The 15,090-nt window shown below is 41.3% G+C and overlaps 1 protein-coding gene across 1 annotated transcript in view; it reads right to left on the bottom strand.

Moving 5' to 3' along the window:
• Positions 1 to 13,507, bottom strand: part of kcnh4a (potassium voltage-gated channel, subfamily H (eag-related), member 4a) — a 50,563-nt gene extending 37,056 nt beyond the window's left edge. Inside the window, exon 1 of the mRNA XM_015362224.2 lies at positions 13,054 to 13,507. Coding sequence (XP_015217710.2) covers positions 13,054 to 13,129 — 76 coding nt within the window. The 5' untranslated portion in view covers positions 13,130 to 13,507. The remainder of the gene's footprint in view (positions 1 to 13,053) is intronic.
• Between the last annotated feature and the right edge of the window lie 1,583 nt (positions 13,508 to 15,090).

Here is a 15,090-nt window from a genome sequence, read left to right as displayed (position 1 = left end):
AATATAAGTTGTGGTAGTTTCCTGTTGGGTACTCACAAAGGGCTTGTCTTCATTTTCCCATTTGACTTTTTTGTTACATAAATATAAATGGTCCCACAGAATATAGAAATGATCAGAGAACAAAAGGGGTGTGATATGGAAAAGGGGCATGTATTTGCATGGGATTTCATTTGTAAAACTCCTGGAAAGGGGGTGGGATACATGCAGAGCACCGGAACAAAGAATTAGAAAGCGCAAATTCTCCATTCAGAGAAACAGCAGCTAAATGTGAACATCATGTCCCACACATATATGATGCAGTCTTATAATTTACTCTTAAAACACACATGCCAGTCAAGCAGCGTTCAATTCAGCTGTTAACATTTCTAATTTACTACGTCCGCAAAACCACTGTCAAAAGTGAATTTCCTCACAGCAAAGTGAGAGAACGGACAATGTTAGCAGCCATTAAAAGTGGTGACATGAGAAGAAATAACAGTGAATTAGCAGTACATAAATACAATTGAAGGCGCAGGGGAAGTAAGAAGTGTGATAAAAACTGTCCCCTTTGTGGTTCAGGAATGCCAGATTTAGCAATCTCACAGCTGATTTCTATCCCATCTTAATTTGTCTAAATATAAAGTGTTACATAACTTTGGGGGACTGAGTTAAAACTCCAATTAAAGTTTCGGTCTCATGCCCTTTCCTTTTCCTCCAGTTTTGTCATGTGCTCTCGGACTGATGAGGACAGACTCGAGGTGCTGAGCTGGCCTTTCACTCTGGAGCGGTGCAGCTGGGTGTCAGTAACATGTCACTATGTGACCGCAGTGTACCATCAGACATGTGAATGATTCATGGCTCTTAAGCCTCAGGGTTCATCTATCATTGAGCACAGAGGACAAGATGAGACGATGACTAGAAAATTTAATGTGGAATTGTAGGATGACACAACAGTGATTCACGTATGGGTATAACTAAAACACAGAAGTAAGACGTCTTTGTACAGAACAGGGAAGCCACCCCAATCCTAACCTTCTCATAATTCAGAAATGATATCTTCATAATCCTGGTTAGCATGCATTCAAGGCTGAACCAGGGCTTGCAATTTACACCCCTATTTTAATCCAGTGTCTTGCTCTCAAGGGTATGCTTTCAATCAAACCCTAAAAAGTGGCATTATGGGAGTCCATTTCAAGATAACCTTTTCTCCCTTCTTCCCAAGATGCAATAGCTACACAACACGGGCTTCACCCACGATGCTCACGACTAATTAATTAAGCACTAATCAACCAGATTATGCGTCCCTAAATGGGCGTGGTTAAGGAATGAGCAACTCAGCTGCAATGGAACCCAGAAGATACTGAGGTCACCCAGACCAAGATAGGGAAGTTCTGCTTAACTGGTTGAGACACTTAAGAATCCCCTGTTGTTGAACTGCTAATAAAAACCAGAATGGATTCCAAGGCTTCAGAGGCATCCAACCTGACTCCAAAGAACCATACTGGATACATCCGGCCTGTTGTGGCCAGGACATCTCAATGACTGAATGGTTCCCCATGAGATATATTTATCCCATGGGAAACTGTCCTCCCAATCTAGTTTTTATGAGCTATTCTTTGAAAACCTGTCCCACTGGACTCATTTACCCCATTTTCAAGTTCCCCCCCTTGGCCTTTACTGTGGCCTCCAAATCGTGCACATGTATGATGGGCTTGCACTTGCCCTGCGATGGACTGGCGCCCCCTCCAGGCTGTACCCTGCCTTGCGCTCGCTGCTTGCTGGGTAGGCTCGGTTTCCCACAACACCGTATGGTATAAAGCGGTTTGGTAAATGACATGACAATGTCTGTGTTTTGGCTTGGCAAATTTATTTTTTTCCATTGTTACGTTGCTGTGCTCTTTATTACATGCAGTACAGCAATGTCATTTTCCCTTCACTACGCTACTAATTGGTAACTTGGCACTGCATGCAGAAGAGCAGATATTTTTCCTGTGTTGATGTTATCCAATAGACAAAGACAACAAAAAAAAACATTAAGAGATGGCAATGAAATAAATTATTAAAGGGGTATGTGAAAGGATGAAAATGTGACCCAAACGGATCAAATTTCAGTCGAACTCAATTAGTGCTGTCTGTTCATTTAATTAGCACTCATTTCTGGTATAGACCAGCTTAAGCTTCTTTTTAACTGAACTAAAAAGCCACTCTAATGATCATGTCTCTCTCATCTGCAGAACCTTCAGCACAGTGAAAAGGTTGCCTTATGGAATGGGAGAGACTGTCAGGTGTGACCTGGATGCTGTTTAACCCTGCTTCTTCTGCAGATACGCTACTGAAAAGGTGAGTGATCAGCAGACTCCACTGACAGCCTGACTGACAAGAGGCTCCTCATTATTCCAGTTTCCTTGTGGAGCTCCATGTTCCAGAGATTCAAAGCTTGCAATAGCTACAATAGATGAGAGCACATCTGACAGAGAAAGTCAGAACGCTTGTAAAATCAGGTTTTTAATCATTCCTTATAAAACTTTAAAATACAAACATGTTTTGAGAAAAAAACAGATTTTTTCGAACACTATGCGATTGAGGGGCGGCACTGTGGCACAGTTGTTAGCATTGCAGCTGCGTAGTGCTGGGGCTCTGGGTTCAATTCCGGACCTGCTATCTGTATGGAGTTTGTATGTTGTGTGGGTTTCCTCCTTCCTGCTTCTCCACAGCCCCCCAAAAAAATACCATGAGGCTAATTGGCTTCTGGGGAAAACTGGCCCTGGGGTGAGTGTGCGTCTGTCTGTCTAGCGATTGGACTGGTGTCCTGTCCGGGGTGTACCCTGCCCTGCACTCATTGCTTGCTGGGATAGGCTCCAGCTCCCCCTGTGACCCTGAATCAGAAGAAGCCATTTGAAAACGGATGGATGGATATACGAGTTTTTCTTTGATTTAACCTGAAATAAACGAGCTGTGAATCTACCAAGCAGGCTTCCAATAAGGGGCCCGCCGACCACGACGGTCTAACGAAGCAAATGCAGGATGGTGCCCTTGTTCAGCCTGCTGTCAATTGAAAAGGCATCGCCTTTAAGATCACCTGCCAGAGATGGTGGCTTTCCTTCCTTCCTCCTGCTGGGAGAACAGTTGTGGCGAGAGGTCACACAACTGCGGTGATTCACGCCTCCTCCTACCACCTGCTCTCCCTCTAAATAACTCGGAGCAGCCCGACTTCACAGCCGGCCCATATGGGCAAGGCTGCGCCACACGCCACAAACCGCACACCAGCCTCAGGAAGGACATCCAGCTCGGCGCAAAGGCAAGATGTCCTGAGCTCGTCCGAAACCCAGGAGATCAGAGCTCTCCTGCGCTCAGTCCTGGGTGCTCCAGCACACAGGTGTTTTCTGTAGCACAGGGCGCTTCCAGCCTTTTCTGGTTCAACCACTTTCAGTAAGGATCCAAACCGTTTTTGATTGTTGGTGTGAGTGCCTTCAAAGGGACTGTCTCTAATCTGCATTCCAGGGAACAAACACGTACTGTAGCTACTTATTCAAATTCAGGCTGAAGAGGCATCGTTAGTAATCTTCAAATGCAGCATTTAATCGCATGACATGATAATCAAATGTTGTGGAAAAAATTAACCCTGTCTTTCTTTCGCAGGCAACTGTCAGCCTGTGAGGCAAGAGACATGTTCCTGTCTAGGGGTCTTCTGCCGTAGGATTGCTTAACACTGACTGGGTACTAATGGGTAAATAACAGGCTTGAAATTTGAGAATTTTACAGGAACACAAAGTAAGCTGATTTAATATTGAATGTATATTCAGTGCTCAAATACATCCATTCTGTACGGTTTTCCTTATGGAAAAATACTTTCTATATAAAATCTTTTTCCTCTTCCACTGTTTATCGGTATATTTCAACTGAAAATGCATCTCTTTCGGTTTGCGTGTCAGTCCTGGTGTGAAATTCTACAGGGTCAGGGTTCATTTAGATGTCCTCTATCTACTGCAAACTGTCAGTCCAGCCACACTCTGGCAGTTTCTTACAAGAAGTCACGCAAAAACCAGAACAACAATATAAAAAATATCCAGGGAGATGTTCTCCTGGAGCAGCTGTAAAGACTGCATATATTCCATAACTTATGAAAATACATGGACAAGGATTTTAAAATAGTAAGTCATATCATAAAAAGAGGATAGGCCAAATCTTTCAGGACTTAGAGGTACATTCAATCAGAGGTTAAATAAATCACATCAATCTTGATCAATAACTAGTTCAATTAAATAAAACGTTTCAATGGAAACCAGAGTTGCAGAGCACCAGTATACATAGTATTCATAACTCAGACATCCGAGACACACAGCTTGAAAGTGTGCATGTCTACTTACAAGTGGCCAGAATATCCTTGAAACAGCAGTTCGTTTTCTTCAGACAGGTGTATAACATATTGTATGTTGTACATGGTTTGTTGCTAAGGTGCTCAATCACATCGTTATAGGCAGCCAAATGGATGTGTTCAAAATCAAGACAGGATCTGGTTGAAAAAAAGTGTGGTTTGTTCAACTGATTTTTTTTTATTTTTGTGAATGTATCTGAAAGTAAACTGCCTTTAAGCTGGAGTCATTCCACATGATTGTTTTTCAGTTTTTGTTTTTAATGGTCTGGCTTTTTGAAAGCTGAGGGTTATAATGATCTTTCGGTAACCTCTCTGTTTAAAATAACTGCTCCAGCACCACCAGTCAAACTGCTGTTAACATGTCGCTATGGAAACACAATGAACAGGAAATCAAATCTTAATTTCTCTATGTAGAAATGATCAATGCTGTCGCGTTAACAATAGGACTTATGGGTTTGTCATTTTATTTTTTTTGAATTTTCCCCCTCTGCGGCTTCTTAATTTCAGAGCTCAGGAAAGGATTACCTCTTTAGCATGTACAAACCTGACATGATTAGGGTTTGGTTGCTGTCTGTAGTAGGATGTCTGCTTTCAATAACTCCAGATCACGTCTGACAAACCTAAATAAATGCCCAATCTGCCCTCTCATCAGTTTTGGTTTGCCCTGGACATGATGCTTTGTGGATTTTCCAACAAGATATGCTTTACGTTTAGTGGCTGTCGGCAACATTATTCTTTATATATTATTCTTTAATATGGCCAGATAGGCTATATTACTACACAAAACTACAGTATACTGTGTTTCCTGCATACTTGCTTTCACCTCTCAATAACCAACCTCTGCTACTCTCATGTTACTCCAATCATAACCTCTTTTTGACTAATGTTCTCCTTAGTTTTTCTTAAAGTTATGAGAGCAAGAAAATGTGTTCTGTCTTTATTTCCATCTTTAACTCCTTATTAGTTATAATAAGGAACCATAATGAAACATTCTATTATCTCTTCCTTAACGTAAAGTCTGAGCTGAATTGTGATTCGGTATTGCCTTTAGCGTGTGTACATTTAATACATTTCAAATTACCGCAGTCTGAAATGTTCAAGTTCAACCAGTCCAGTTAAGGCAGACATTGAGCAGAGACTCCTTAGTATTGTTATATATCAAGTTACAACAATGGAGGAGAATTCAGATAACTTCTAATTTTGTGAGAATTTTTGTGCTCAGGCCCTCTTACGTATGTTTATAAAAACAGTATTTAGTCTGGGGCAGGTATAAGCACTTCAAAAATGGGAATACAAGAATAGGGTATTTTCCCATGTGCTTTAAAAATAAACCTATTCCAGTTGAGTTATATAATGATGATGAAGGCAAACAAGACAATGACAATAATTGACCATCTCAGTTTCCCCTCAGCCTTATGAACTGAAGAAAGAGCTGAAGAGATCAGACCAGCCTCAGTATGGACTCCTAACACTGGGTAACAACAGGCTCCAGCACCAAACCTGATAATGACAAACATTTGAATGGTGGACATTCTTTGCAAAAAGCAAATATTTAACGCCAGGTTTAAAACGTTTTTTGGATGGCCTAATAATTATCAAAAATAAGTAGGCAGTGCTTGAATACACAGGGTGCCGAATGCAGATCTAATTTTGAGAGGTAATTAGCACCTTTTTACATATGCAAAATGTTATTTCAGCATTTGGAGGTGATACACAGGTGCTCATATAACACATTCATCATCTTTGTAGGTTCATCAAAAGAGCAGGTAAAAATTCTTCATATAAAGAACCACAGTAAAACTCCTGTATCTATCTTTGCTTAGGGTACTCTTTTTTTACTTCCTGCTCCATCCCTAAGCAGTCTTACCTGTGTGTGTGGTTGTGTGTCATTTTAATCATCTCTCTTAGCATGTTGCAGGAAAAGACTGGAGAACCAGAAGATTTTTTTTTCCCAAAAGCTACAAAGGTCCGAGGATGTGACCTTTTATATTCCACATTTGCAATGGTCTCATCATTTGCATTGCAAACATCCCTAAACCTCAAAATCACGCCCACGTTTGTGATTAAAGTGAAGCAGTTGTTGAGCTTTAGTAGCTAGAATTCATACATTAGCAGCACTCCTCCAGGCGGGCGTAGAATCAGCATTTTTGACAATCAAATGCATACGCATCATAATGTGTTCTAATCCCACCAAGTTTCCTTCAAAAACAAAATTGAGCGCTAAACTTGTCATAGCACTTGAAACTGCTAACCACATTCATAATGCAATAGGCTGTGAATGCCTACATGCTCAAAACCGGCAGTCTGATGTGACACTAACAGAATTACGTTAAGTGACATAACAAGCTTAATTTGTGTGATTTCTGCCGGCGTATACAGTACGTGCAAGGACCGCTGCTAATTTCTATCACTGTTTGAATATCTCTGGAGATCCGGTTGCCCGGGCAACCAGGAAAACTATTTTCAGCCTTTACAGAGTTCACCCTGCCTGCTCCTATTGTATGTTGCTCGCACAAAATTGAACAGCAACACTTAAAAATTGTCAAGGGCCGTGCTAGTGCAGAGCTGGACCAACATCCCAGCTCCTACAAGACCCCCTTCTGCAGCGCAATTATGCAACAGTAAGTGCTGTGAATTTGAACATCAGAACTGCTGTGACCTCAGTTTGTAATTACACACAGAAGGTCTCCTTTCTGATCCCCAGGGAAACATTACTACAAGAGAGTGCATGCAAGGTTTAAGAGTTTTGTGTTGGTTAAGTAAAGCTGCTTGAGATGCACAAAAAAAAAAAGAGAAAATACTGTATGCTCATGTCCACAAAAGAGAGTGAGTGGGGTGGGAGATGGTTTCAGCCTCTTTTCAGTTTGTTTTATGATCAGTTCTTGCACAACGGATTCAGCTTTGACAAATTACCTCATTCCTCACCTAAAACTGCAACGTCCTTACTGTCTTAGTAACCCAAGTCTCTTTCTCAGCAGCTTTTTGTAGCCAGATCTGTAAGAGAATCCCAGTCTATTCAGGTTTTTGAAATCGTGCCATGTCATTTGTACATCACCTAGCAGTGCCAAAAAAATGGGCTTTGCAAATAATTTCTCAAGGTATTATTACTTTTATGTTCACAGACATATTTACAATCAAACAGTCTTAAGCACCCTTTTTGTTTACAAGATGAAAAACTGGAATCTATCATTTGAATGGAAGGGAAAAGTTTATTTTTTATATACACTCTAGCCTGTGTAACAGAACTATTGCAAGATGCAATAGCAAGATGATTCAGAAGCTTTGAGCTTTGATGGTCTTTAGAGGTTATACAGTCTGTCCTGAGCAGAAACCTGCATGTTTCTCTCTTCAAAGAGTGACTACAGGCGAAGTTCTTTAAACGTGTAGCCTTTCAGTAATTTGACAAATTTACGGTTTTACAAATTGAGGAGTTTGTCCCTTCCAGTATCACTGAATCAGTTTATCCGTCCTAAGAGTTAATTCATGGCTTAAAAGATATTATTCTGTGATCATGATCAAAACTGTTCAAAAAGGGATTTGGGGGAAAAGAGAAGAAAAAAAAGCCCTAAAGCTGATCTTGACTATAAAAACCATTTACTGCATGTAAGAAATCACAGAAATGTGTCTCGTCTCCTTAGCAAAAAAGGTGAATGAAATTTAACCTACGATATGAAGTCAGGCGTAGAGTCCTGAAGTAAAGACTGCAAATTCTAATTGGATACTTCCAGTATTTCAGCATCAAGTAAAATCACATTGAAGGTCAGGATTGCGATGTATAACAAAGACAAATTGTTTTTGGTTCCATTTTGCATGCACTGTGAACAACACCGTCTTCCATCACAGACGGAAATAGTTTTTTTTTTTACTTCATTCAAAAAGTGTTAGCTCTGCCTTTAGAGTCACATTTTTTCACCCTCCACAACATTCAGCATCTGTCTTCCCTAATCCTATTAACGGTCTAGCTTGAGACATTCAAATCCAATCCCAAATCTCCCCCCCACCCAAAATACACTATTGTTTCACAGTCCCACAAGCCTTCTACCCTCTTTTGGTCTGGGCAGCAGAAAACCACTTTACTCCTCATGATTCACACCGCTATTTTTATCAGTACAATATAACACCAATCTGGTTGCTTGGTAGCATACAGATTTTAATAAACTACAGTTGCAAAAATTAATTTAACTTTTAATGCTCAAGGCACTGCTAGTCTTGTATAACTCACATCTTAGAAAAATAAAAGCAAAAAGATTCCTAAACCTATCTGCTTTTTGTTAAAAAATAAACATTGTAATGTAAAATAAAGCAACATGAACTTCAGCTTGAATAGTGTCTGACCATTAGGCTACCATCTGGCCCAGTAATCAATTCAATACTTTTGAGACAGAATGGGTCTTTAAACTGTAGTGCTTCTTACTAACTATGTACAGAGTAACATTACAGAAGGATTTTCATGAATCCAATCATTTTAGTTTATTTGCAGTTGCCAGTATTGCAATATATCTCATCAATAAATGAACCTCTCAGAGCAAACCAATAAAACTGACAGGCTCTCCAGTAAGTCTCAATGGTGGTAGGAATGGTATTAGCTGGTGGCTAGTAGGAATTAAGCAACAACATTCGTTTACAAAGCGTGGCAATTATCTAATAGAGTGGTCACCATACTTGTCACACATTATCTTTTTTACTAGACTAATAACCCCAGTCTTGACTGGAATCCTGTGGCACACAGGTCACTTTGTTTTGCAAAGCCTTGTTTCACCAATATAAGGTCTTCCAGGGGAATTTCGAGGTCAAAGGTAAGTTTGTGGCATTGATTAGATGGGAATCCTCCATCAGAGTCAGGAGAGGCACTCTGGGAGATTTCCAAAGGGAGAGCCACAGACAAAGTTGCAAGCCATGCTAAATTGCACCAAAATCATCAAGGAAATCATGCAACTATTTCACATTGGGTAGAACAATTAAGAAAATGCATGATGTGGGTAAATCTTCAAACTACTGCTTGAAGCCTTGAATTAGGATCCCAACATCAGACTGAAGACCCATACGCAATGACTTTTACTACCGAGCCGGTAATATCAGATTTATTCTGTCATTTACTATAATCCATAGAAATGTCCTCTGCATGAGTCTTTGCATGCTATGTTTAAGCATAAAATGAGAAGACCCAGTTGCATGACTGAATGAATTAACGATTTCTACTAAAATGGACCAGAAAAGATTTCCATCAAAGGCACAAGCAGAACAGAAATGGCCCCATTAAGGTATCCAAGGTCAATAGCTTCCTGGCATTTTAACGAGGAACATTGCACATTGGCAATCACTTCACAATGCTGACACATACCCTTACGGTGTAGATTAGCGGAGCGTTTGATGTCACCGAACGCCAGCAGGTACCTGGCTTTGACGGCACCGGACGCTACCCTTCGGCTGAAAGCCAAGAGAGGGTTCATCCCAACTCTAACCCGAGTGCTGCTCAGACAACTAGAGGCCAACACACACAGCTGCAGTTTGATACCACCAAACCTTTGACGAAAACAAGGACCTGCGACATTTGTGTATCCTCTTTTCCCTAGAGTCCATCATGCATCTGCTGGATTCAAGACACGTGATGCTGGATCTGGGGGACCGGAGAACAATGAGCTGTGTTACCGATATCACCTTTTACTGTTTTATCAGTTGTACTTGCGTTGCAAATCCCAGCTGGTGGGTATAAGCGGTACATACACATCTAGAAATGACAACAAGCACACCATGACTTTTACTATTGAGCCAGAAATACAAGATTTACACTGGGCCAGGTTTGAAGAAGTTAGAACAGCAGTCAGATAAAACGAATACTTCTAGGGCTCCTAAGTTGTTCAGTGACCACCCAGTTGAGTCTACAGTGATAGAGATGGAAAGGGAGAACCATGGGGTTTAGAGACAGATTGCTGGACAGGCTTGAGCTGCTTAAGGGGTCCTCAACACAGCTGCAAATTCACCTCCTGCCAGGATACCTTCCAGCCTGCAGGGCAGCCAGTGAGAAGAACATCATTCTTCCGGTCTACACCACAGCTCCTATGGAGGTACGGAGGACTTTGCGAATGGAGAGATGGTATGGGACAGCGAGACACAAGTCCATTTAGGAGGAAAGCAGGGCTGTACTAGGACGCTGGCTATCAGCAATTCCAGATTGGGGTGATTTAAGATAAAAGTAATGAATGATTCCAAATTTGAAAAAAAAATCATTATTCTTACCGAGATAAATACAACAATTAGAATTCTTTTAATAGACTATGCTCATTTTTGTGTTCTACTAGATCCCAGTGCAGATACCCCCCAGCCCCCCCATCTCTCATTTCCCACCTCCCAGTGGTTGTGAGGGTAACTCGAAGCAGGGGGGCCATGCAGCCTTTAAACCCACAAGGCTGTTAGTTGTCCCCCAGTGTTTTGAACTGTATTATAGAGGCTGCAGTAGGTACCATAAAACCTGGTCACGATGGTTTGTCATTATTAGCACAAACGCCAGGAAATTAATTTAATTTCAGAGCAATTGTGTTCATTCTGAACTAAAAGCTGTTCCTCTCCCCCCGGAGAAACAATGGTCCTTTACGATTGCCAGAGAAAAAACAGAACCCTTTGTGGGTTTTGTACGTCTGCTTTATTAGAGAACTAATGGTCCTGTCAAGCAGTTTGCCTCATTTGTGGGGGCAAGGTATTTTTAGATGTGAAGCTGAGATTGCATTACTAATCTGTTTTTTTCATAAACAACGGCATGGGATTCAGTTAAAGTGTTCAACCTGCTTGGGATTTGGAACTTTTTCTTAGGCTAAAATGCAAATAGTTTCAACTGTGAAAACTTGATCTTCACAGTTTTAAGAGCTCTTTTGCTTTGCCTACTGGGTTTTCTTCAGAAAGTACTGTAGTTTTCTTCTGCATGCTAACTCCCCACTTCATATTCCTGCATATTAGACAGGCAATAGATACTGCAATGACTGATCTTTCTGTAACAAAGCTACACTGCAAATCTATGCCCAAATTTAGAAAAGACAACATCAGCTCAAGATACAGAAGTATTGCTTGTGCATTTTGAGAGATAAAGTAAAATTCATATCTAAGCAAACAAGCAAATGAAAGTGCTTTGCTTATCTACATGTAACAAACCACTGATAGACTTCAAAACCCAAAGCACACATTTTGTCTGCATGTGAAAGCTTGGTTTATAGAGATACTGTACTTAGCCTTGTTTCTAATCCAGCTCTTCTGAAGAATAGCTTGTCACATCTGAACGCCTAGAAAATCTTTGTAGGTTAATAGGTCTAATCATGTCGCACGCAAATCCTTTCTAGCACAGAATGAAAGCAAAAATAAAACTTCCGAATTACAAATCAGATAGAAATTCCACACAAATATATAAGCCCAGAAACTGAAAGATAGTTTCTTACTTTTTTTTGCCCAAGATGCATTGTGTCATGAGCAGAAATAGCTTTGCCAATTTAATTAGTTTTTACAGCATTTTACAAGTAAGCAGAGAACAAATAGAAAAAGGAATTATACAAAAGCATTTAAAGCCTAATAATGAGGAGGTGGAGAACCACAGAATTAAAGCCATTTGCACTGTTTGTGCAACTTGTGCTCGACATTAGATTCAGTTCACAATCATCGTCTTCTAATCAGGTCATTAGATACGCTTGTTTTCACTCACATTCATACTCATTGGCAAGTAACTTCATTACCTCATTTTTAATCGGATCGCCACAAAACCCAAAGAACAAAACTAGGTAACGTTTTCTCAGAACCTGTAGTTTTGGAAAATACAGGTTAAAAATAATTCAGTGGTACTTAAGAGAAACCAAACTGTTTAAGGTTTTCGTCAACGCAGGAAGGCAGAATCTTCATATCCCAGGAAATCTAATTGGCAATTCTGTCTTGACATCCCAGGAGGTCACTTACAGGTTCAAAACAAGAGACGACTCCCAGCACAGCCCTGCAAACTGTTCAGTTTTGTTCCTCAGATTCGAAAATGGTGCTCTCAAACGTACGCGAACCTACTGTATTTCCTGTTCTTCACAAGCCTCAGCTCGTGTTTCTTATTTTAGCAAATATTCCTAGGCTACTTTAGACTGAATTCAAGTTTTGTATAGATTGACAAAAGTCGGCAAATTACATTTCAGTGTACAGAATAAATTGCTTGTATAGCAAAAAAAAAAAGAAGATGCTTCTTACTATAATAAAAGGGTGCTTGGAGAATCGAGAAACTGAAATTCTAGATGGTCCTAAACCTCTTGCAAAATAATTATCCTGCTATTGAAATTGTAACAAAGTGTACAAAATGTACTGTAGTGGAACTTTCTTTCCCATGCTGCAAAGATTAAATATACTGCAGTCGTATTTCTGGCTACTGTACTGGAAACATGCCATATTCTAACTGCCGGTCACTGTCGGCAGATTGAAAACCAAGTGGAAACTGTGAAAAATTACAATTGAAAAAGTCCCAAAACACTGGAATAAAAAAAAAGACAGATGATCAAAACTATGCAGAATTTAGCACAGTATTACAAAATATTAATCCCTGGGGTATTAGTCTGTCTGAACAGATGACAAGCTTTTGGGAAATCGTTATGAAGAGTTTGGTTTCACGTGAATATTTGACATTTTTCAGATAAAAGTAGCACAACACCTTGGGCCCTTGCGCAGTCATAAAGAGGAAAGGTACTTACGGGTTCCATCAAACCTGGTTGCTATGGTATCCAGAAAGGTGTTCTGAGGTGCCAATAGCCCCTTCATTACAGGCATGTTTCCCCTTTGTGAGAACAGCAGGTGAACGCCGCAGAATTACTCCATCCGAACAGCGGGCAACTCGGACCAGGGACTGCTGGGTTCGGGGGGACGTGCGCGGGAGCACGCGGAAGGTGGCACATCACCTCCCAGCGCCACACACACGCACCTCACCTCATGCTCCTCACTCTCTCCCTTTCAGGGGGAACAGGAGGTTCCCGGGCTGTGTCATCAGAGTCCGGCTCAGGGGAGGCTGTGCAGCATCTTTCAGCGGAGTCTGGTCAACTTGGGCAGGGGAACCCTCTGTCTCCATGCTGCTTCATTCCTCAGACATGGCTCTACTCCTTACTCTCTCCCTCGCTCATTGGGAAGCTGCTACAAAGAGCAAGTGCATTTTCTCAAGCTTTCCCTTTCTGCCTCTCTCTCTCTCTCTCTACTACACTCCCACTTTCATCCACTCATAATCCTATAGTTTTCCACCAATGAGGCAGGCTCAAACACACACACACACTTCTCTATAGAAACCTACCCCCAATAGGGTACAGCCAGGAGAATAAGAACTCTTGCATTTTAAACAACAATTATAAGAGCCAAAGGTACAGTATATTATGGCAACTATAATTTGTTAGCAGAGGATTTGCATGGAAAAGATTCTGACAGAATTACCTTGCATTTTCTCTTGGGACTGCAATTTTACAGTACCTACCAGAGAACCACTGTTCAGTGACAGTGAGAGTTTCCAGAATTCGACAGTGAGTCCTTTACAATTTCCACAGCAAGATCTGCATCCAACCACAGACTTAGTCCACCAATACCCAAGTCCCAGCTCCAGCAAAATATTGTTTCGTACCTGTAACAAGTTTTTTTTATTATTATTAACCCCCCAAAAAAGTCATTAAAGAGAACAACAACAAAAGCAAAACAAATATATAACAATTTAAATTCTCTAAACCCTCCCTACTGCTAATCCCTCTAATCCCGCATTTTGGTAATCGGGCAAGAAAACGCGGATCAGAGTCGTGTTTTCTACTTGTGATTCTTCAGAAACAGGACAACCTTGAAAAAAAACGGTGGGTCACCTTACGTTGCGTCCGGGCGGTTTAGAGATAAAAACAGGATGCCAGATAAGTGCAAAAAAAAAAACAACGTTGTATTTATTCTCCGGAATTTATCAGAAGAAAAGGGTCGGTCGTCTAAACGGATTCCTGCTAGTGCAGGTCCTTATTTCCAACTACTCTATACTGTACCGGTGCCCTATCCCGTATCCCCCACGAACAGACACGCATGCCGGGGGGGGGCTGGAGTGCGACAGATTGAGCTGCAGTCTCACCGGGACCGAGCCGAGATACTGCCATGGAGAAAGGGAGGCACGGGGCGCGCTGGTGATTCCGGAACACTAGCCGGCACGGGCAGGGGACGCGGAGCCCGTTTCCCCCTGGAACCGCTTTTCAGCAAAAGATCCCTCTGACTCTCCTACAGGCAGTTCCGTTTAATTAATTTTTAATCGGCCTCTTTGTACTGCCTCCTTGTATCGCTTTGTATAGCTTGTCAGCAGTGAGGGAAAATTCATAATACATAGCCCTCCTCCACCCGCATCCCCCAGCCCCCCAGCTGAGTAGTGACACCGGGTACCTGAAGGCTTTCTCTGTGCACAGGAGCTCAGGTGCGGGGTTAACTGAGGTTACTCTGTGCATCAGCCGGGTTGCTGCAGGTTTTCGACTAGTACTGTATATCGCAGGACACAAGAGCAACAAACTCCTTAACAAAACAAAAGTTATCACTTGCGTCACACTAATTCATTTACCATCAGTGTTTCAGAGACAGGTCAGGAATAGAAAGCCTTGGATCTTTCATTCCAGGTCCCTTACAGGACTTTTTTCCGTCTAATTGAAATAAATCCTGAATCCTTCTCCATTGTTTGATTGAAGCAGATACAGAAGATCACTTCAATGATTAACTAAGGATTGGCAGAAACAGGC

The sequence above is a fragment of the Lepisosteus oculatus genome, chromosome 28 (genome assembly GCF_040954835.1).
Source record: "Lepisosteus oculatus isolate fLepOcu1 chromosome 28, fLepOcu1.hap2, whole genome shotgun sequence".
Taxonomy (NCBI): Eukaryota; Metazoa; Chordata; class Actinopteri; order Semionotiformes; family Lepisosteidae; genus Lepisosteus; species Lepisosteus oculatus.
The sequence above is the reverse complement of the archived record's forward strand: the minus strand, read 5'-3'. Positions and strand labels throughout refer to the sequence as shown.